This window comes from Macrobrachium nipponense, chromosome 30, assembly GCF_015104395.2.
Source record: "Macrobrachium nipponense isolate FS-2020 chromosome 30, ASM1510439v2, whole genome shotgun sequence".
Classification (NCBI taxonomy): Eukaryota; Metazoa; Arthropoda; class Malacostraca; order Decapoda; family Palaemonidae; genus Macrobrachium; species Macrobrachium nipponense.
The window spans coordinates 11,452,693-11,478,496 of NC_087218.1; the positions used below are offsets into that span (position 1 = coordinate 11,452,693).

At 35.1% G+C, this 25,804-nt stretch overlaps 1 protein-coding gene across 1 annotated transcript in view; it reads right to left on the reverse strand.

Moving 5' to 3' along the window:
- Window positions 1–25,804, reverse strand: part of LOC135202286 (voltage-dependent T-type calcium channel subunit alpha-1G-like) — a 146,353-nt gene that overhangs the window by 59,234 nt on the left and 61,315 nt on the right. The window contains 13 exon segments of the mRNA XM_064231595.1: window positions 2,192–2,329; window positions 3,320–3,512; window positions 4,025–4,246; window positions 4,543–4,669; window positions 5,068–5,252; window positions 7,846–8,038; window positions 8,491–8,705; window positions 11,503–11,686; window positions 12,664–12,900; window positions 20,304–20,464; window positions 21,270–21,538; window positions 22,347–22,488; window positions 24,839–25,147. Coding sequence (XP_064087665.1) covers window positions 2,192–2,329; window positions 3,320–3,512; window positions 4,025–4,246; window positions 4,543–4,669; window positions 5,068–5,252; window positions 7,846–8,038; window positions 8,491–8,705; window positions 11,503–11,686; window positions 12,664–12,900; window positions 20,304–20,464; window positions 21,270–21,538; window positions 22,347–22,488; window positions 24,839–25,147 — 2,575 coding nt within the window.

Consider the following 25,804-nt stretch of genomic DNA (forward strand, 5'->3'; position numbering starts at 1 on the left):
AAAAATTGTGAATTAGATATCATAAAATATAAAATAAATCAGACTGCTATCATCGAAGCCAACAAATACTGTTTGGTAGTTTCATTAGTTGAAGAGAGATACTAATGAAAATTTATGGCTTACTGTGTGCTAGGAAAAGTGATTGCTTGGCGATTGTTCGGTACTCGTAAGAGCTGAATGTAAACAAACGGTTGGAAGGTTTTTTTTGTTTGTTTGTGTATTATAGTTAATTAATTAATAATTATTTGAAATGAGTACATACAGATTATTTATACATTTTATTGGCATATTCTAAGCTTTTAGCTTCTTAGGTTTAGATGTCAGAATCATAGACTAGGCTACAGTAGCAACTGCTAACATAGGCTACGCTTATTACTAAGGGACATATGCTAAAGTCCTAATATATGCAGTAAAAATGGGGTTGAACATTACACGTAGTTGAATATTACTCAAGTATGTACAGTATTTTGCCTTTTTGGAGTCATATTTCTTCCGTCAGATCGGCGTTGTAACCCTAGAACATGTGTTGTAAGCCTGGAAATATAATTTACTGGGGTGTTTTTGTAGGGCTTGAAACGGATTAGGCATTTTACATGTAAAATGCGGTTCAAGATACGAAAAACTCATGATACGAAGGCCGACTCGGAACGGATTAATTTCGTATCTCGAGGTACCACTGTATATATATATATATATATATATATATATATATATATATATATATATATATATATATATATATATATATATATATATATATATATATATATATATATATTATATCTGAATATTAATTTTTTAAACTTGCTTAATTATCATAACCATTGCAATACGTGTTTATTACTATATGGAAGTACTTTATGTATACCAATACTAGCAGTATAGTATATTAGTAGATAAGATAGTAGTGGTTAATCAAGTAAATGTAAGTATAAAATTAGTTCTTACAATTGTGTGTAATATTTCACAATCATATTTTATACACAAGAAATTCTATATTTAGATATCTTATTACATGTGGTTATCAATGCCTTTACTTTATCTTTTTCTAGTTGTCTACCTTTGCACTTTGTTTAAACTTTTTGCTTTCTATAATGTGTAAAAGAAATTTGCGAGCTAAGTTTTCTCCATGTGGCAATACTGGGTGTACGCACATGCAAGTTGCTCTAAACTACTACTTGGTCCAAAGTCTAGTCTACTTATATCAGTTGTAGCTCATTTGTTTTTGTTTGTTCTTCTCTTCTTCTTTTAATTGAATAGTTAGCTGGCCTCTTGCACTGCATTGTTTCAGTTGCTCAGTCTATATATATAAATATATATATATAATATATATATATATATATATATATATATATATATATATATATATATATATAATTATAGAAAAGCACAGGTTACAGCCCTCACATAACATTCTTAATATATTCATTTTCTGTTATAGTAAATATCAAAATGTCACATTTATGCAAGTCTGTACAATACTAATAAAAAACACACGCACACACACTATATATATATATATATATATATTATATATATATATATATATATATATATATATATATATAAAACACCAGTATACACATTTTATCTAAATAAAATCTTTCTCTTCTTATGTAATATTCTCAATTTAATTTAAGTTATGATACTACAAAGGTAACTATTTCTCATCTATGTTTTATTATAGAAAAAGAAAGCTCACACAGTAAAAATCACTATTGTATATGGCATAAGTACTAAGAATCCGAGTAAAAACACACACAAACAAAAAATTCTGCAGAGGTTTCTGTGAAAAGACCATCATAAATAAAGTAATTTGTAATATAGTATCTTGGATTTAATGAGTTTATCAATGGTGACTTAAATTGCTAATATTACTATTTTCTCTTTGTATCAAGGCTAATGATGCTAAAAAAAACCTGGTAATTCAATAAAAACAATATAAACCTATAGCTAGAGTTGTCTTAAAACTCATTTTTTTCTTGCTTTTTCATACATTAACACTATTTCCTTATTGCAGTTTTTCTAAATATAAAAATCTCTACAAAAAATATATTAAGTGCACTTGTATATAAAAGCCTTCACACACTAGTGAAATGAGCTATGTAAGTATAAGCTATGTTATGATATAACTTGTTGCTTTCCACTGTTATTAGTGACACACAAAAACTGAGAGGCAACATTTCTATACGCATAGCGAGCTGCATTTGTTTCAGTTCTTTCTTCCTTCTCTTTCTTCTTCTTATTTCTGCTTCGATGTCAACAGTTGAAGGGTCAATGCCAGCAGCAGTAAGACTAGCCACTCTTTCCTCACGGAACTTTTGGAGTTCTTTCATTTGGAAGGTAACAGGATTGGATTACAAAAAGTAAAAATTCTTAGGTGAAAATTACACCGACCATGTTAACAAAAGTAAAATATGTACATAAAAAATAAGACAAACATACATACATAATACAACACCAGACTGAAAAACTAGTAAATAAAAAGCCATTAAGTAAAAAAAAATTACATATGTGAAAGAAATATTTACATAGACCATTTCTGTTAAAGCGTATGGCTTCAATGAAATCAGAGGATCAGTGATTGCCATAATCATATTTTAAAAGTTCAATTAAGAAGGAAAACCTCAGTGAAACTATTTTTCACTCACTTGACCATTTTCTTTTCATTCAATGAAACCCTTCCTAAATAACCTATTACCACCCTCCTCATGTGGTCTATATCTATTTTTTATCTGTACCTCTCATCTATCAGCAATCTCAGTTAAAAGGAACCTTCAACAATTTTGTCTACTTATGTAATGGCAACTAAGATCCATGAAAGTTTGGTTTTGTGCAGGTTTAGGGTATTTTAAGTATCAAGGAATGGGTATGGCAAATATGCTCGCTGGATGAATTTTTGGTCATAGGTTGATTTTAAAGGAAATTAGAGGAAAAATATTTTACAATAACATAAATATTAATACGCAGTACCCCATTTATAAAGAACTTCTTGGCTTAATGTTATGAGATTAGACAGTCCTTGACAAGAGTAGGTAGGGATTCTATCAAATGTGTGGGCAAAATATATTAGAAACTAAACATAAATTAGTACTCGAAGTGGGCTTACCTATATCCTGTGATTATTTACATAGCTGGAAATTTCAAATAATAAAGGGATATGTGCATACCTGGGTTGTAATACCTCTAACTAGTATTTGGTTCCACATCAATTAAGTTACAAAGTCAGTATTTCCCCTGCTATGAGGCTAAAATAGTACATAAAATAAGGCAAACAAATTTCTTGGAGAAAATAGAAAAAATCTGAGAAGAAACATACTTTTTCTTTTCTTTTCAAGTTTTTTGGCACGTTTTGCTGCTCTCCTTGCCTTCTCCTCCTTTTCTTGTTCTTCCCGGCAACGATGGAAGTTTTCTACCACAACACCGACAAACATGTTCAAGACAAAGAATCCAACTAACAGTAGGAAAGAGATGAAATACAGAAGCCGCCACTGTGAATAGTTTTCCTTGGGCTGCAAGAGAAATATAATATGAGAACAAGAAAGTTAGACCATTATGTCAAACAAATTTTTTCATGTATCAGTTTCTCATAACAGGAATTGCAAGTCTACAGCATTAACATATTATGATGTAAATGATGATGCAATCTCTGTAAATATGCTGTTCTACATCAAATACGGGCTCATGGAAAAACCAAACTCCTTTACACTTTTACCCGTAACCTACAACCTTGATGAATAACAACATAATTACACTGTTTACATAGCTAATGGGTCACTATGATAATGAACTGAATTATCTATTGTATTAAAAAGAGTTTTAAGAAGTAAATTATTGAACAGAATGTTAGAGAGGATAAACTTTGAAACTGACTACAAAGTAGAATGTAAGGAATAAAAAGTTTGAAATAGACTAGGGAACAGAATGTTAAGAAGGAAAAAATCTCATCCAGACAATGATACAGAATGTTAGGGAAACTAATATTTGTCATTTGAAAAATCCCATACACACAACTATTCCTCACCTGCATATCAACTCCTACGGCATCCAGGCCAGTGTACATTATGTTGACCCAACCGTCTTTGGAAGACAATACAAATAAGGACATAAGGGCTTGCCCAAGGTCATCAAAATTATACTTTCTGTTCAACCATGCTTCCTCTTTGTATCTTGAGACACAGTCATTTTTGGTCTTAATGTCTGTTAAGTCTGGTCCCTCGCAGTAATAAAAGGAACCTTTAAATAACTGAAAAGAGAAGATTAAAAAATGTTAAAGATTTTTAAAAAGTGAATTAACACCTTACATTAATCTAGAGCAGTTCCTGTAGATAAACGTTGAATATGGAAATTCATCATAAAAAACAAACATATTTAGACGAAAGCGTGATGCTCTCAAATACTACCATAAAACAAATACAAGGACACCACTGGATATACTAGAGAAGTGTGTAAAATGAACACTGTTGAATGAATATATAATAGCTAGAAAGGAAAAAATGCTATTTAAACTATCAGTTCTTGGAAAAATAGCTCAGTACACACCTGTACACCTAAAATACCGAAGATGATAAAAAATGTACAACAGATGACAACGATGTTTCCGATGGGCTGAAGTGATGAAAGAAGGGTCTGTACAACTAGTTTGAGACCAGGTGCTCGGTTGATCACCCTGAAATATATTAAATATATTACATAGTAGCTTTAACTCTCAAGAATTCTTACTTAGGCATAAAATATATTTACTCCTGGCATTTGTTGCAAATATAACACATTAAGTATTGGGTGTAACATGACCATATTTCTGTTACACCTTTCTGTGCATTTTCATTATATTTTGGACCAAACAGACAATGCACTGGTGGCAAAAATCTAACATAATGACAAGACTCCAGTTTTCCAACAAATGCCAGCAACTTGGTGCAAAGATTTCTGGCATGATCATAACAGATTTAAGAGCATGTATGTATATGTGACACTACTTCAAGACACAAATGTGAAACTAACTCTTATTGTTCTGTAAAGCTTTGGAAGCATAGTTTTACACTCACTTTAATCAAGTTGTCTTACCTAAGAGGCCTCAGGGCACGAAGTAGTCGAAATACCCGAAGAATTCCAAAGATACGAGGTGAGGTGGTTGCAAGTAAAGACATGAGTAAGTCAATGAAAGATATGACAACTAACGAACCATCCATAATGTTCCAACCGGAGCTGAAATATGCCCCTTTCCCATATAGTAGGCCTTGAGCGATGACCTGGATGGAAATAGTACAAGTTTCATTTATTAAAAAATCAAATATGCAGATCTTTCAGTTATCAGATATTGTACAATTACATGCAATACTGCATTTACTGTTCAATAAGACTCCATAAAGCTTAATAATTGCTTCATAACACAATTGTCTTCCCTGTACATAAGGAGTAGCATTTCTTTTGTTAAATCATGAATTCGTACAATAAATATATTATCTAATTAGTTTTTATTTCATCACTAGCCTTTACTTCTACATAACATAACCTATCTGTCTGTTATATAAATCCCAGATCAGCTGGCTCAAATAGGTTACTGAATGTGCATACAATATTTGTGTATCCAAGGTAGCTAAACAAATCATAATTTGTATATCTTCTGAGTAAACAACTCCAGTGATTAACTGACCTACAAAATTATTAACACTTGTTATGGTCTTCCAACTTTCACATAATGTTAAATTTTCCCTTGTACTGGCAATATTATTTATTTCTTTAATAAGGGGTTTCCAATGACTCCCTGCTTAGTTTTTAAACAGCACTGGTATTTTCTTCATCATACGTGAGGTTGTTTCTGAGTTTCTTTTGCTTCTTACCACCTACCAACAGTATTGGTCCTATCAATCCTACCTCTTGACACCTTCTGTCTACTGCCACAAGCCTTGCTTCTATAATCAACAACTATCCTGTCTTCTCTTCTGGTTTTTGGCACTTTTGTTCCTGATGGCGTATGAATTTTCCTTGTATGGGAAAGTCTTTTGCTTTTTGTCATCAGCCAAACATATGCCCAAGTCACATGTGAAAGCCACTCCTTGTCATCTTTTCAGTTCTTCAGTTGCAGTTATTTAATGAGTCTGATCTGCTTTGTCTTGCCTCATACAATCAGTCACTTTTTTCTACACTGCCAGAGCCTTGCCTGACTTCCCTCTCGCTCTGTCCCTCACACACACACACACACACACACACACACACACACACTTCTCTCTCTCTCGCTCTTTCACCCCCCCCAACACACACACGACACCACACTCTCTCTCTCTCTCTCCTCTCTCTCTCTCTCTCTCTTTCTTTGGTGCGTTCAGTCTCTCTCGTGCTGCCTAAGTTATTTTTAGCCTTCCTTGCCTTTTCCTTCAGTGCCATTATGTCCCTGTTTCCTCCTGCCTCCAGTCTTCTACATATCTCTAGAAGCCCGTGTTAAAACCACCAGTACATAATGATGCCAGGAAGTATGAGCCAACAGTATCAACAACTGCTACAGCCAACCACCACTAATGAAGCACCAGCAATGTTAATTTTTGTTGCTGCCTGGGCCAGCAATTGCCACACCAGCTTCCTCCTTCTCTATAATGTTTGCACAATAGCAGCAGGTACATTATAACCAGTGTGGTAAGGGCTATCACCTGCAGGCGCAACAAGGTTAGCAGCAGTAAGTGCAACAAAAACCACCAACAGCAGTTATAGCAGGAGCACAAGCCTAGGTAATTGGAAGTCCACCAGCATAACTTGAAGCATCTATACCAGCAGTAGAAGCAACAATAGCAACACCAGCAAGTTCCGCAGGAGCACCAACAGCAATTACTCCTACAGAAGTTACTGCAAGTGAATGCATATAAAAATCCAAGGAATAGTAAGGAAGAATTAGCAGAAATTTGTATATCTATTTTGGACAGAATGAATGCAAATTCTTGACAATCCTCTCAGCAGGATTACTGAGAAATATAATAATAAGCCCTTAATCTGGAGTTCCCAGACAAGTTGTCAAGGCTTTCCATCACTTCATAAAATATCTGTTAATTAAACCAAAACCAACTGAACATTTTGTAGAGAAAGATTTTGTTTGGTTATGTACTGTGTTATCAAGGACAACATTTACCACCAAAATGCAGAAAGGGAACCAATGACAGTAGATGGTAAAATATCTGAAAACATGTTGAATCCACCCGCTGTTAAAATTTATGAGAATCTCACCTCCAGCAATTAGTACATCATGAACTCAAGCACTCAATCAGCGGCTGCATCAAGAGAGACTGAGGCAACTTCAACAAAAAAGCCAACAGCAGTTGCAGCAAGGCACCAGCAGTAAGTAAAACAAAACTTATATGACCAGTATTGTACTTTTAAAAAGAGTATACTGTATGTGGATGCTGCAGCAAGAACAATAATATTAAGAACAGCGATAGCCAGCAATGACAAACAGAAGTAAAGAGGCATTCTTTGTCTTTACCCAACAAGTTTCAGCAGGCTACACAGTGATGCTTTTTTAAATACAAACATGTTATTTGATTGCCCTACCAATCATTCAAACTATTTCAGGCTATACAAACAATGGCTCAGTTAACAATCTAGAACCTAAGGGATTGTACTATGTAGTATGCACTAATCTATCTAAGCCAACTAGCGGAATGACGTATTAGATTTGCATGTGATACATGATGTAAAGGGTTTGTATTGAAAACACTAATAGAGAACTCTAGATCTTACTTCTTTAAGTCAGATAAGAAAAAAGAAAGATAATCCTCTCAGTCAGATTTAAAATATTAAGGATGGAGAAGTTCAGGATAAAAGTACATAGTACGTATACATATGTATAATGCTAACCTTTATGAACATCTCAGCACCAAACACAAAGGTGAAAATGTAATTAAATATCATTAGAATTTGTCTTTCACCGGAATCTGGAGGAATGTTTGGCCTTTCCATGGCCAGGGTGATGCAGTTGAGTCCAATGAAAAATAGGACTGTGGAGTCAAACCATTTTCTAGTAACTAAATATACACACCATCTTCGAACTCTGAAATAAAGGAAACAAGAAAATCAGATACCAAAATGCTATTAAAAACTTGAACAGTTCATAATTATCTTTTTAACTTGTACTTATGTTATTACAATGACAATATTTCATGAATAATTACCTGTCAACTGGCATCCGTCAAACTTAATTTTATACATATAATCATTCTGACAAATTGCACACTTCATGTAATAATACACCCCAAATAATTAACTGTATACAAGTCTGTCACATCCCTGGAAACTTTCATATTACTTATCCTAATATTTAATCATACAGTATCAAAGAAAACAAAAATAGAAACAAGGTCATCTAGAAATTAAAATGTCTGAGATCCAAAAAAGTTTGTTGCAGAAATATCCCTCATACATTTATATCAGCATATACTGAATATTTTAACTTCTTTTATGTTAAAAGTATTGGTCTCTTGGTCAAAGATGTGTTTTACTCACACATGATTTGTTGGAAAAATATATAAAGAAAAATCGTATCTCTCCCTCCAGCAGCCCGTAGGCTCAAAGAAGAAACAGATCTTAGTGATGACCTCAGCTTCAGTGTCACTCCCAGCTTCTGCTTCCTCTTGCTCTGCTGCTGCTGCTGCCTCTTTTGCTCTGCTTAAATTATTCTGCTTATACTCCAAATCCTTGATAGATCCGCACACTGAGGTCTGTTGAAAATGAAGCATAGTCTATAGAAATAATAAGATTTGGTGTTGCCATTAATCCCTTTTCCTTATCATTCCTATTAAAATTTAAAAGAAATAAAAGTAAAACTAGTTTACAAGTACAAACCCATAACTTACAGTGCCATACCATTTGTCCCTGAAATGTACTGAAAGAGTCTTTCTATAAAGGAAAAGTAAAAAGAACAGCATCTGCCTCTGACGGGTGAGCACTGAACAGGCTCTCTGATAGCCAAGCTTATTCTTTGTGCTAAATATTTTTGACAACTGGAAATGGGGCAAGAGGTAGGGAAATTAAATATAAATTATGAGGTTGCAGAACATTGGGTCATATCCTTTGTTGGGAAGCAGCTCAGATCCTTTGTAGATACGCAGCTCTAGCCATTAGACATGGACCCAACCGAGTCCACATAAAGATATCAAATCATGTCTACAATAAGGAGCAGATCGGGTCTTTCAACTATGACCTTTAAAATAGGAGATGCCCTAGTCTAGACAAATATATGTTACACCATTACACTTGGGAAGGGGGATATTTTAATAATTGCAAAAATCAGCAACTCTAGAAAATACATAAGGAACAATTTGGCTTTTTGACTGAAAGTGGTCTAGAGATCTAGCATGAGATCAGCTCAAGAGTGCAGATCATATGGAAGATGAGAAATAAACTTGTGTAAATGACCCCAATCCTTAAGAATAATACACTTCAGCTCGAACAGGCATGTGTAATGGCTGGTCTGGGGAACATGAATCTCTCCTCAGCTCTGGTAATGAGACTTCCTAATTCTGATGTACTGTAGATGCCAACATAATTTCAGATATTAATCTTTCCCACTGTTATCATGTTAGCTTGCGCTGTGGGGATATAATGTCATGCTCTAACCGATCTGCGCTGGGGATTGTTGACATTTCTTTAGTTACTTTAGACAGGTGACTACAAATGGCACTGGTGCTTGTCAACCAACAGCAAAATGGCTCGGGTCTGCATGGAAGCTGAATATGTTGGATACATCACTGAATGTAGAGGCTGCTTTACTGGGAAGCAAGATGAGGAAAGGCTCAAATATTTCTGTCCAACAGGAATAGATTTTGACAAATCTTAAGCCAAGAACGGATAATCAGTGTGAAGTTTTCTCTTGTAGTGTACAGTGTTTCCTTATATTCTACTTCTTCCTGTGACCCTTAGCCCAGGAGACCGGGTAAGATCAGGTATACACCCTATCCATGACAGGCTGCATAAAGCAAATGAGTGTCACTAGTTAAAGTTGTCATTATTGCTTTGAATGATTTACCTGGCAAACCTGGACATAGTTAATGACTCTTACCCCTATTCATTACTATTTAGTAAATTAGTAAATAAATACAATGAATAAAAACAAGGAAAATACTAAAAATAACACTAACTTCCACTACAAAAACAATAACATTGCAGTATGTATATACATAAATGTACCTAATTAGCTCAATATGAAAAGCAAACTGCAAAACATGATGAGCTACAATTCATTTTGTAAATTCATCAAGCACTAATGAAAAAGGCAACACTTTTTACACTTCAACAATGTAAGAATAACTGTGCTCTGACACTAGAATTTTAATTAAGCAGACATATCCTACGGTTAGCAAAAAACATCTGCCACTAACGGAAAGAGGAAAAAAAAATCTGCTACACTAACAGAAAAAGGAAACTAATCACAAGGCTAGAAAATATTACTAATTACTAAACATGAGTAACAAGATTACTTGAAAAATTTACCAAAAAATTTCATTAAATGATGATGAAATGCAGAAAATGAAGTGTAGAGCAATGCTTGCAAAAATTTCCTAAGAATTCTGGAAAATGAATGTTTGTGCTCTAGCGGCCAAATGGAGAATAAGCTGAGTATTAGCTGAAATCTACCAGAAACCACTAAAAAGGTGCACTGCTCATCTATCAGTACCTGGTGCTTTATACTTCTTATTTCTTTTCTTCAGGGAAAGCTTGTATGGATATGTATACTGCAGACAAATGAAATGACACCCTAAGTTATGGGTTTGTCATTTAACACATTATTCCATACTACAGCACATAACTTTTTCTACAATTTCTCTTGATTGATTAATGCAATATCACCCACCTTTCAATAAATTATTCAAAACTGTGGCATTATTCTCACTGCAGTATAGATAAAATCAGTGATAGGCAAAATATTTTTGCTGTAATTACTGATTTCTTACAATACTTGTAACTTTATTCAATGTTATATTGTACAGTACTCAGTTTAGTATAGTCACAAAACTGTTCAGTCTGCAGTCTATGACATGGTTATACTATACGTAGCATTATAAAATGTTAGAACTTTAGCAGAAACTGGTGAAATCATTAAAGACCAATTTGCAAAAATATATAGCTTGTCTACATATTATATACAATAAATTTAAAATTTAAGCAGGTAAATTCTCTTCAATTTTACACAGTAATTCTAGTGAATGCATTTTACGAAATGATAGATCAATAACTCTTAAGAATTTTGGTTTCTCCAGATGCATTGATTTTATCAATTACTCTAGTTTCTTTTCACAAAAGAACACCTGTGATACATGAATTCTCCAATAGCATGTACAAAATAAAAAACTACAGAAATCACAAAGTTTAACAAACACCAACAAGAACTACCTCTGAATCTGTGGAACAGCTCACTTTTCATACTACAGATTACATACACATATTAGCATGAAAAAGCACTGATCATTCCTAAAAACACATAGATCCCCAAGAAAGATGAACACCAACCTTTCTCACCTGCCCATGTACCGAAGGCTGCCGAGATCTGGGAGAGGAACCTCTAGATCGAATGGAGTTCTGGGGACTGAGAGTTCGAGGAGATCCAATGGAGTTCTGCTGCGTCAGGATGGATCGGCGCGGACCTAACTGCCCATGGCTGCTCATGGACCCATTACAGAGTCTGTGGTCAGTGCTTAGTAACCTACAGAGACACACAATCAAGAATGATTCTGTGCATCTGTACAGTGTACACTGACCTTTTAAACTTTTGAATCATCGTTGCAACAAGGAGGTACAACAACTAAAGTACCCTACGCTTGCCGTAGCTAAGTTCAGATGTTGAAAATGATATACAGTATAACATATAAAGCAAGGGCATGTCCTTGTTACAAATTTTCACATAGCCACGACACTTCAGTACTTGAAAATTATTTGAAAACATTTAAGTCAGCAGGGTATAAACACGCTACGTCTACAGCATGAAAAAAATGTGTCATTCAAAATGTTTTACAAACACTGAAGCTCCTTTTAAAATTTCAAGAACTGTACCAAACCTATTCATGCAAAACTGAAATATTTTCTTAATATGTATAGAAAAAGTCAGAGTGGAATATATTTTAATAGCAAAGCCTGAAATGAAAGGGAGGATGGTATAGAGAAACTAGCATAAGCACACACAATATTGGAATATATTAGCAAACAAAGTAAAAAAGCAATGATCCCAAAATTTTTAGATCTACATAGTATATAAGAAAACCTTATAACAGAATAAAGAATGAAGGAAGGAAGTAAATTCTTGACTACTATTATGATATCTTATTGATAATTCAGAGTTAAATTATGAAAGGACTGATATATTCTTAAATCCTCTTTGTAGCAGTTTGATCCATTCTTTACAAGTAAGCCCATTCCCCTTCCCTTCATTGTCTCTTATTTCTTTTGGGCCCAGGCTAAATAAGGTAATTTGGATTTCCAATCAAACTGGAATAGCACAGTGGTAAAAGAGGACTTGAATTCAATTTTGATTGTAGATTTTAAGTGATTTCAGTCCACACTTTTTATTCCCCACTTTTCTCATTTTCTTCAGGTCTGGGTTAGACAAGGGCATTAGAAATGTCCATCCCACTGGCACCTGCATCTATACAAAAAGTCACAGCCAAAAATGATGAAAATACTTACGTTGCCTGATGATTATTTAGATTATTATTGGTTAGGGTAATATTATTGTTGAGGGCCGTCTCCTCCTCCCCATCAGCATCGGAACCTGAATCATGATTGACAAGGTTTTCACGGTCCAATTGCGCCCGTCGAAAGGAGGAACCGTTGCTGCTATAACCCCTTCGGCGGCGCTGCGAGCCATTGTTCCGGCGCCATGACAGTGGGGAACCACAACCGCTACTCCGACGTTCTCGGTGCCTGTAAAAATTGTTACACATTAAGGGTTCCTGTGAACAAAAGGGTTGTACATACAAAATTGTACTGCTGTTATGCAATGAAAGTTTGTATCTAAAAATTGTTGTACATAGACTAAGAAACATGCATATTATTTTTGTGCATATAAAGTTGAAGTGTGTAAACTTTTAGACAGAATACTCTAGTCATATATAAAATAGTGCTCTTGCATAGTGGAGTACAACAAATATTTATGCATAACAATTGCGCATATTGAGAATTGTGGCAAGTGTGATTGCAATACATACAAACCTTGACACCACAGGAATTTGTATTTTTGGGTGACTCTGGAAGTTCTTATAAAAGCCCTTCAAAGCTATAGTCTTGAAGATTCTCTGGTAAAGCAAATTAAGTTTTTATTCCTTAAAATATACTATGTGCCTGGTATACTTTTGGAAATATGATGGATCCCTACTCATTCAATAACTAAGGAAAATATATGCATCAAAGCTGCAACTATAATTATGTAAAATGCAGCCATCCCTCTCGCAGATTATTGACCAATACTAAAACTCATCATATTCTGTAAAACGCAATATGGCATTCTTCATACCAAAGGAGTGCCACAGAAAAAACTTTATCTCCTCTTTGAAATTGTTACATTCATTTGACCAACTGACATTTGATGAAAAGTTGACATGTCTCATGTCTTCCCTTAAGGGGAAAGAGAAACTCATGCATGTGAGGTAGAAGGAATTGGGATCTCCATCTTGCAGGATAATGCATTATGACTTGACGAAGAAGCCTGATCACCTCCTCATTTCCGTGAAGGGGATTGTGAGGGAGAGCCTGCATGTCCTCTTAACTGGAACTTCTCATGTATTGGATACTTGTGATACGTACCCTTGCTCCTATGTAACTCCCTTGAAGAGTGATGGGGAGAGGAGTGACAATATTCCCCATCATCACCCAGTCATGAAACTAAGCAAAGAGGAGTGTTCATAAACGAGGAGTGAATTCTTCTCCTACATCCACTGAAGTGAGTGTGAAAGCAATGTCTACACAATGATTGATGTCTTGAAGATTTCTTATCATGGCTGCCCTCCCTGGATTGAGATGACCGTTTAGACCCCCATGAGATCTTTTAGATTTACCCAGAGGAGGATCCACAGAAAGGACAGCTTCAAGCAAATTTCCATGCTGTCTAGTAAATGAAGGTACCAGCCAAGCCGTGGACTAAGCTGAAGCATAGCAATCAACAGAAGCTACCATGACAGATGAATTAAGGGACAAAAGGTTTTTGTTCTTCCACTTCACCAAACTATAATGAATCGTGGATAAGGATTCACTACCTGGAACCTTCAGTTTAGGTCAAAAAAGATAATATAAAGAAAATAATTCATCACCATTATCAGAAGGGGGAAGATGTCATAGAGGGGACATCAAGGCTACATCACAGACAAAAAAAAAAAAAAAAAAAAAAAAAAATTCTTGGGTAGGGGAAAATTTACCCTTAGATTGCAAGCAGCACTCTGAGGCAATGGTAGGTGAACAAAAGATAGCGGAAAATAGGATCCTGTAAAACCCGCCGATTTTACCTAACTCCTTGGTGAAGAAGGCAAATGCCTCCTGCCCATCCTTTTCCTCTTTCTAAATGTTTTCCAGTGAGGAGAAGCCCAGTCAGCACATTCCCCACATGGGGAAGAATGGGCAAGACTTTACCTCGACAATAAGAACAAAACTTGCATGGGTCTACAGACGTAGGAGACATGAAATAGCCACCAGGTCGCCCCAGATCTTTATATCTATGTTACTGTTGTTTATTCTCCATGAAAGAGAAAAACACAGCAACAGAGACAACAAACCGAACACAAAACATGCAGAAAAAACAAAGAAACAAAGGAATATAAACTCAGTTACTTTCATCCAAGGAAGCAGTGTGAGCAGTGCCACTTCACAACACACTGGAAAGAATCAAATGGTGTCTTAAATGCTGGGCATTTTGCTGCAAGAACCCACTATCTCACTAGAGCCATCATATGGCTAGGCTTGTAGCAACGTTCGTTTAATGCTCATCTACACATAAAAGAATATTCTCTGCTTACAGGGCATTGGTTTGTATCTCCATAGGAACAAAGATGAAATTCACAAAAAAGCTGTAGAATTTTACATATGAAACACCGGAATGAGATATAAAAATTATCGTTTGTGACCTGAATACACAAGCATAATACATAAAGGTTTGGAGGATGCATATTGCGTATGGAAAGGTTGGTGGATACTGCAAATAAAAGTGGAGAACAGTTTACCAGTTTTTATGCGATACACACTTTTGGTAATTGGAGGAACTCTCTCCTAACAAAAGGAAACTTTTAAACAAATTTGGCTATCTCTAAATGGCATTTACGGAAACGAGACAGATCACACTGCTTATAATTGAGAGGAAAAATAAATATCAAGGATTGTTAGGCACTACATTGGAGCAGATGTCAGCAGTGATCACAATGCTGAAATTAAAGATGATCAGCAGAAAATCTGACAGTGCATTTAGGTCTAATGGTGTAAAGATTCTTGAATCTTTCGAATATTGGAGAACGAAGATATTCAGTTCATGTTCACTAGAATTAGAATTTAGGGGAAGGTTAAAGTAAATGAGCAAGCTTGACAAGATCTGGAAATAAACAAAATTGAAATTCCACAGAAATAAAAGATAATACCTGTATGTACATCCAGCAAGATCTGTATAGCTGCTATATAAACATGGTTCTTGGTTTGACAATGGAAATATATCTAAATGATTTTGTCAATTTGAGAATCGAGCTCTATGATGAATATTAGGAATCAGATGGCAAGATGCAGTGAGTACTAATACCACTGGAGAAATTTACTGAAATTCCAAAAATAAATGAGATAATAATGAAGGAAGATTTAGATGGCTTGGACATGTTCTTTGCACCATCCTGGGAGAATAGTATATGATACTGTCAGCTGGGCTTCTGTGGACACTTGAAGAGTTGGAAGACCCAAAGCTGCTTGGTGGATAAGAACTATGTGAAGGGGGGTTGAAGATGAGAACAGCTTTGTGGAAAGTAAAGCATATGATAGACATATGTGGCAGAAATTCATTGAATCCCTGGGCCTCACACAACTCTGGAAATGAGGATTGATATATGTACATATACATATACATATATATATATATATATATATATATATATATATATATATATATATATATATATATATATATATATATATATATATATATATATATATATATATATATATATATATATATATATATATATATATATATATATATATATATATATATATATATATATATATATAGAGTATATAAACTGTGTGCACATGCATGATACTTGAGTAATATTGATAGTCCTTCCCTTTGTTATAAAATGCAATAATATCATATCTAGCTGTATTCATGAACTCATACCTAAAGACATCCTGAGTATGTAATCCTATACATACAGTGCAGTATACTATGTAAATGTTCACGTTAAAAACTTGTTAAATTAAGTGTTATACAGAAGGATTCTTGAAAAGTGCACAAAACGCATACTTACAATGCAATGCTATATTAAAAGAGAATGGTGAAAATGGAAGATGAACAAAGAATTCTGCTTATTTTATAAAAATTTAGAAAAAAGTTTGAAACTTGAAAAAGGTGGAAATACGTGCCTAAATACGAATGAATTTGTGGAAAATTTAAAAACAAGAAAAGCAACCAGCATACCAATCTCATTAGGCACTATTAAATGCAGCCACTAAATCTTGAATCTAAGATAAAGGGATTCAGATGGAGACCTAATAATACTTTGTTACTAAATATATTTCTGAATATTTTTTTTCTCTGTTCCTCCTCTAACGTATACATTCTGTCTTAACCATAAAACCTTTAGAGACACAAATACCCTGACAACGAGGTGGAGGGTACTTACTGGTATCTCTGGCTCAGTAATGGAAGGAAGTCCAATTTGACTTTATCTGTTCAAGCTGTAAAAATTCTCCACAGAAACCACTTCCTTCTACTGGACTAGTATGAAAATGACTACCTAGCTGGCTTACAGTTTTAAAACTGATATCCTCTATGAAGACAACTAATAATGGAAAAAGTTCTATTCAAACTGTTCCAAAGAGTAAATCCCTTTAAATTTTGGCAGCTACTCTGAACACTGTATTGTGAAGATGCAAAATCTGAATAAACAAAAGCAATCTACCATATAACCATCAGAGAGCAACCATCCACTGAATAACCTAAAACAACAACATACTGCAGAATTCTTATAACATCATCAGACTGTTGCCTCTCTTTATAACAATTTCTACCAACATTTCAAACAGATTTGCACTGATTCAATAAGACTTCTTTTCCTCTAGTTACTCTCTGAAGGATTTGATGTAAAAACCATATTTTCATTTATGGATAATCAAAAAGTAGAACTCTCAAAAGACTAGAATATTTTGATAAAAGTATAAAGTGTGGAAGTTTTATGAATGGGTAGAAGAGCCCTACTGTCATTGCCTCAACACAGTCATTACTAGAAAAATAAGTACTAGGTGTTTGATGGTGCATGGTAATGCGAGTTAGCCGATTTCTATCGCCATTTTCAAGCATTCCTTTGGAAAATATATAATTAGTGTATGATATTGTTACAGTGCATTAAAAGTAAGAATTTCTCTTGTGAGTTATTAGCATTGCAATTCATACCCCAAATGATAGCAGAGCAAAGGAGTGATGCTGCTGTCACTGCTGCTACAACTTTGGCCTAGGCCGAAGCATCTGATGGACAGTTTGAAAAAGAGCTCAGTATAGGTCAAAGGGAGGTCACTCAGTTCTGAAGGTATTCTTACAGTTTAAAAAGAGCTCATTGTACCATATTAGAGGTTAAGTGCAACTGAAAAAGGCAGTTCAATTTAAAGAGGATTATACTGAATATTCTATGTCTTACTGTTATTAATATAGGGTCGTTTAACAAAGCACGGGTAATACTTCCGGATCTTATGGGGGGGCTGAAATGAAAGATTCATTTTCAAATCAAAACACCGCTGCAGGAAAATTTAGCGATTGGTTAACCAGGATGAAAAAGAATAAAGGTAAAAGAAGAAAAGCAAAAGACAAAAAAAAGCACATCTGCTGGAAAGCAAAGGGCTTCAGAAAATGATAACATGTACTATTATACTGTATCTTGTTACTGTGCCTCTAAAGTATACCAATGTAATTCCAATGTGGCTTATTTAATGGAAAAGACAGCTCTTTTTCAAGGATTATAACTTTTCTTTCTGGGTATGGAAGACTGAGTACAATCAAGTATATGTATTGTTGTGATCTTGATACAGATGTGATGCAAAACAAGTTATCCTATTGTAGCCTATGAGAATACTAAACTTAGTAAAATGTTACTGACGCAGATATGAATGAAAATGACTATGAAAGGCTGTTTATACATATACACACACACATACACACATTTAGGGCCCCTGGTTATCGGCAATCCGGTTTTACAGCGCTTGTCTAGCGACGACTATAACTGAATATTTGGTATTGATCTCAACTTATCGGCGCTGATAATCGGGTACTGGCGCTGATACCTACCTAACAGAGGCGCCAATCTCCGCTTATCGGCGTTGATAACTATAACTATATATATATATATATATATATATATATATATATATATATATATATTATATATATATACATATATAATTATGTATATATAATAGTTATAGTTATCGGCGCCGATAAGTGGAGATCAATGCCAAAAATTCAGTATATATATATACTATATATAGTATATATGTATATATATATATATATATATATATATATATATATATATATATATATATATATATATATATATATATATATATATATATATATGTATGTATATGTATGTATAGCAATTTCCTATGAATCAAGCTGATGACCTATTGTGCACAGCAATACTTATGTGATTCTTAAGTGCATCAATTTATACTTGAAGGTTACCTTGTTTAACTCTGAAAAAGAATACTTTCGGGGCGACTTGAATTCTGTACATACATAGTATATAGACAGTACCCAGTTATAGGCGGGGGTTCTGTTATCGGCAGGGATTCTGCTCCCGACGGTGTGACAATAACAGAAAACCGGCGATAATAGCACTGATACCCAGTTATCAATGATAACTGGGGATGGGCAGTGTTGTTAAGTGGGGATTGGCACTGATAAGTGGTGTTCAGCACATACAGAATTGGTGCTAAAAATCCAGTTATCGTCATTGCTAGACAAGCATATATATATATATAGTATTATAATATATATATTATATATAATATATATAATATATATATATATATCTATATATATATATTAGATATGATATATATATATTATATATTTATACTATATATATTAAATATATATATAGTAATATATATACGATAGGTTAACTGTATACGTATATAGCTATTACTGCAGTCCCTCATATATATATATATATAATAGATTAGATATAATATAATATTGTATATATCTATATATATATATATATATAATATATATCATATATATATATATATATATATATGTACAGTGGGCCCACCGTATTCGCGGACTCACACATTCGCGGATTTCTCTCGGGAACATTTCCCCGCATTATTCGTGGAAAATTCGCGCATTCGCGGTATTTTTCTATGAGAAATATCCACAAATTACTGGTTTTTTAGATCAATTTCATCATAAAATGCACTTTTGTGATAAAACTATTAAAAAACCATGTATGAAAATTTTTAGTGGCTTTTCTTGAGTTTTAACTAACAAAATAGGCTGTTTTTAGCATTTTTATAGGGGTTCCAAACATTCGCGGGTTCTAACTATTCATGGGGGGGGGGGGTCTGTTACGCATCCCCGCGAATACGGGGGGACCACTGTATAATATATATATATATATAATATATATATATATATATATATATATATATATATATATCTATATATATAATATATATATAATATAAATATATTATATATAAATATATAGTTATAATATATATATATATATAACATTATATATATATATATATATACATATATATATACACACACACATACTATGTAATCTAATATAAATGATTATCGTAAGTATATGTGGGGACCGTGTCGGAAAGACAAGAGAGGAGGACGATTCACATGCCCAAAGACATGTGATGATGTATGCCTTTATGTCTAAGGTGGAAGCAATATCAATCTGAAGACTCGATGGACGAGGTATGACAGATGTATTAGAGGAAAACAAATAAAACATTTTTCCGTTTCAAAGATTAATCCAGCAAATGCAGTGATCCATTTTTTGTTGTCTATAACCAAAGAGATTTGTAATGACAATTAATTGTACCAAATTGGTCAGTGCACCTACCCATGAGATGTGCTGAGGGAATCGCGCCTCCCTGGAAGATCATGTGGGGAGAGAGACTCGCGGCGAAGAGTGATCCGAGGCCCCATGTGGCTGGATGTGTGAGATGAGCGAGATGATAATGATGTGTTGTTGCTTTTGATGGAAGCAGACCTTAGTACTCCCTGGAAAGATGCATTATTATTCAAAAAAAGGGCTGTGCACCATTGCCTTAGATTATCTGACCCAATTCTGAGTATGTACGTAACATAAGACTCTATCTCTCTGTTGGTTGATATTATCTCTGTTTTTGGTAGTTTTTTACATTCAGGAATTCTTTTCTTTTATAGAATTCCTGAATGTCAAAAACTAACAAAAAACAGAGATAATATGAAACATTAAATACCAGTAGATATGCAGTCTTATAATATGTACATACGCAGAACTGTACACAACACTTTTATGCTCTTTAGTACATTTTTAGCTTCTTCCAAACTTATGAATCCTGACATTGATAACACTACCAGAAAGGTTCTTCCATGAGCGGCAAGCCCCATAACATGCTGCACCAGAAAGAAATCTACAATCTGGAATCTATTTTTTTTTAACTTCTATCCTTTAAGAAAACAGAATTACGACTGGCACCTATCAAAAGCTTTTTCTGGATAATTTTACTCAGCCAGTAGAAGATGCAGTGAATACCCAAATGTGCATGTTGCAAGACAATGTGATAATGCTTATTGATATTTTTGGCGATAAATAAGAACATGAATATAAATTTGTAGATAAATTCTGATTTGCAAACAATAGTTCAGTGATCATAACACGAGGATATATGTGCTTGAGCAATTTTAAAAAGACCTATTTATTATCAGTGAACAAAACATGAAGCAAAATCCATAAGCCACATAACTAAATAGGCAGACCAGAGATATGACAAATAAACACAAAAATAAAGCTGAGCAGACAGAATTTCACAGCCAGTCCTACCTGTGGACGGTCGCATTGTTCAGCAGTGCAATAGAGGGCCATTGCAGGTGTGAGCCTATTGTTCAGTTCCCCACGCCCACCTGACTCCAAGGTGGCGTGGGGCGATCCTTGAGGCGTGGCAGCGGTGTGAGTGATGATGGGCGGATAGCCCAAATGGGAGTGGGGTGTTGCCATGATGGGCGTGAATCCGGCTGGCGTTGGTGGAATGGCTGACTCTGGCAACCGTATCTCACGCGCTTGAATTTGAGGCATTTGCAAAAGTTTGCTCTCTGCAATAAAGAGGAAAATAAGTAGAAGCCATGCCAGAGAAGAGAGAGAGAGAGAGAGAGAGAGAGAGAGAGAGAGAGAGAGAGAGAGAGAGAGAGAGAGAGATTCAAATATATAACACGTTAACAAATAAAGCAGCTGCTAAAATAAAAATAAAATAATATAGTAAGCATCTATTTTATATTACATCTCCACCACACTTAGAATTAATATCTTTGGAAAGGTTTTAAAAAATACATAGTATTTAGTTCTGATGTGAAAAAATTTTGAGAAAAAAGCAAAGCACAGTACATTTAAGTTTCCCTCATTCCTGTTTGGTTTTATATACAGCCTCAACAATAGACAAAGAGGTTCTACAATTCAAGTAATTCTCCTAGGGTCAAATAGAAATCTGATGACATCAGCTTTCCTCACCTCCAGCAAGTCTTGCTTTATAAACCAAACAAATGTATATGGTATATCAGAGTTGTCAGGTTTCAAATTGTTGTAGGTGCCACTTTCAAGTTGTTCTTACATTTCTTCTTCAAGTGTCTATTGCTAGTATGAAGAGTCAGTTTCCCATTCTTAGAATTTAATCTTGTATAGATTTCATTGGTAAGGAATCTTAAGTCGAATATTCATGGATATGACTAGGCTATACTTCAGTATTTGTTCTGAAATGCTTATCCCTTCAATCAGCCAGCTACCTTACTCATGCTACGCTTCGGATATAAGTGACGAAAGTAAGAAAAGAAAGAAAAAACTCCATGGACCGCCTAAAGCAAAGTAGCGAGCGAATCAACTTCCAACTGAGTAGCAAAACACAATTACCTTTTTCAATGTTGCACTTGGGCTCAGCATACAGGAGTTTCTGTCTCAGCTGATTCTCTTTAATTCTCTCCTCGTTCCCCTTCAGCATGCGCCTCTCATCCTCAGGAGCGTCCAGAGTTGAGGCCGACTTCTTCTTCTCATCCTAGTGTTGACCAGAGACACTTTAGTGGCTGCTTAACTTCTCACTCAAGTGCCTGTTTAGTGCCTCTTTTTTTTTGTCACTTCATGGGGCTAATCACTGACTTTTGGTTAAGAAAGGATTCAAATATGCTCCAGCAAATAATAATAATAATATCAGCAGGTTTGCCAGATATACACAGAGCAGATCAATCTCAGTGAAGATCACCATGGCGTTAAAAAAATATTGACCTTATGCGAGGAAATTTTACATTTCAGAAGTTCAAGAAGTTGCTGGAGCCTATCTGACCTTCCACCCCTTTTAGCCAAAGTGAGTTAAGCTCGTGGCTCAAACTACTGGATTCCATGTGCTACGGTTTTGGATGCACACAGTCTCCACTATTTGAAAATATGGCATGGATAAAAAATTGACACTACTTGATGTACAAAAGTACAGTATCAGGAAATGTTTTATGGTGAAAAATTTTAACTACAACCATTACTTATAAGGCATACACTTGTCTATGAGGGTTAGACTTTATATACTGATATGACAATTGGAAATGGAGAAAACAAAATAAAATTCTCAGCATCCTACCAAGACAAATAAAAAAAAATCTAAAATTTAAAAATTATTCATAAGGTTACTTAAAGAGGCATGAAGTAACAAATTCCTACTAACTGGATAAGTATCCATTTAAACCTAGGAGAATAAATGTCGAGAAATAATGAAATTAGAAAAGGAAACATGACAGAAGCAACCAACACACTTTTAGGACCATATAAACAACTGGGCCACCCATACACGTGCAAGTCAAGCATTGGAATAACGATGAAATACAAACAGAACTTCAGTCACCATGAATGGTAATCTAAGTCTTGTAACTCTTCACAGTAAGACAAAAGCTCTACAATTGGAACATCAGTCTGAGTGGAAGGTGATTGTCTTGTTCTACCATTTCACTATGAGACTGAAGATTAAGACCGAAATTGAAAAGTGTAATTTTGGGTTTTTGTGACATGGCCCACCTGAATACACTACAACACAAATGGCCTTTTTATTCATTCCAATGCGCATGCAATCGTTATTACAACACTTCCTCAAATTGTCATGCTGTCATTCCCAATGCAGTGCAAATTGTACAAACAGTGCAGACAGATAAGTTACAAGAGTTGTACAGGTGTACAGAAGAAAGCCAGGAGGCATGGGACAGGTAGGGTAAGGCACACATATTATCGGGTATGAGGGTACAAGAGGCGGCGATTCATCATCATTATTCTTAAAACTGTATTCAATTCAGAATCCATTCCGGGACAATAAATGCTGGTCAATATAGATTCAAATGGGTCACATAATAAACACGATTGTGTGGAACAGTATCTTGGTGCATCTACTATCAGATGTCTCGGGAGCAGTACTCACGGGTGTGGTACTGTAACAAGAAGAGACACAGAGTACAAACTGGACATTCATAAGATAAATAGTGTTTCAGGAGGTAGGGCAAAAAAACGGAAGGTGGTACTGACGAGATGTGATAAGTGAACATTCCTGGATGGGTTGGGAAATAATCACAACAAATATCAGAGTAAGTCTTTTGAACAACACGGTCCACCAGCCTCATTGTTGTGTTGGAAACTGGTGGGGTCATTAGGCTCAAATGCCTTCTGTAACACAAGGTGTCACGTGCCATTCCCAGCTGGTTAGGTTCTCCCATCTCTCTCTTACTAAAAAACACACACAGGAGGATATGACCATCCATAATCTAAGATCCATCACAAAACAGGGACAAATGGTTATGCAAAAACAAGAATTTCTCATCATCACAACTAATAACCACTCCTTCAAGTGTGCATATCATCTGCTTGCTATCAGTGTGTGGACACAGACTCATATCTTTCATCTAAATGAGAGAGATTCTAGGTTTTCTAAAGAGCAGGTGGCATCCTCGATTGACATCGTGCTTCTGCTACCACAAAGACCAAATTCAGAGAACTACTGTACAGTACTTTGGGAAAAACTGTCATACATTTGTCGTGCACTGCCAGAGCTAACAGTTCTTGTATACGTAAAAAAATAACAAGTCAAGAACACCAGAGAATATGGTCCATCTATCTTATCGAGGAAAAAATAAGTATGAAAGACGTGCGATCAGTTTCTGCCCATTTCCAAAACTACAAAAAAGTTTACCACTCCAGTAACCAATCACAGAAATAGTACAGTAAAATTTGAAGGACTACAAAAACAGATTTGACACTATTCTAGCCACATGAAGTTAATTCTTTTTGAAACGGGACATTGTTAAAGTGAATCACATTATGTATGTGTTGTGGACACACTCAAGAAGGGCAGAGTTAGAACAGCAAGGTGATGATACCTCTGTGATCTCAGTGCCCTCTACTACGGGCATCCCAGGGCTCAGGAGCACCACGGGCGTCCCGGGGCTAAGGACCTCAGGGGATGATTCCTTGCATAAGTCAAAAGTGCCTCTGGACTGACTCGATGTGCATTTGGGCAGTTCTGAAACTTCCCTACTCGAGGCTTCTTCCTTGTCCTCCAGGCGGATGTCTCCAGCATTTTCCGCGTCAGACGGGTTATCATGAGCACAGATTACCCCGCTCTCCTCCTCTTCTTTGCGCTTTTGTTTCTCAAGCTCTTTTTGTTCTTTTTCTAACCGTTCGTTCCGCTAAAAGAGCGAATCACAGTGTTAATAATGAATGGTTAAAGAGCTCGTGTGGGGGACTCTCCTCATGAAGCATTGGAGTTACTTTTTCAGTTTGCATGAAGTGCTCCACTAACTAAAAAGGACAGTCATAAGCAACCCCTCCAATGATAACAATTAAGCAGGATTATTGTGCCAAAGCTTTTTTAAAGGGTGCAGTTTTAATCAATGGAACTCAAATTGGCCAAACAGGCAGTGGGTTAAGCAGGAAGGGAACTGGAGGAAAGAGAATCGAGGGAAATCATTTGGCAATTAAAAGGAGAGCAATTATCTCTTTCAATCATGGTGGTTTTCCTGGAGCTATGTAGTACATAAACAGCAAAAATAACACATTCAAGAAAAAAAGCACATATGGCATCAGCGATGCCATGTCATAATAAAAACCTAAAGCTCTAGTAATAAAATACCTGTAAGTTAAATTTGTTTTGTAGTTGAAAGTCGCGATGCTCACAGTACAATATCTATACTTAGTTAGTTTTTTTATACACGTGAAAATTTTTGAGAATGCTTTGGAAGAATGAACTAAGATTTGCAGTGAAGGTACAAGTCTGCCGAGAACAGTTTTTAAAATGACTACAATTATACATCATGCCTCCTACTATAATCATATCGATGAAATTA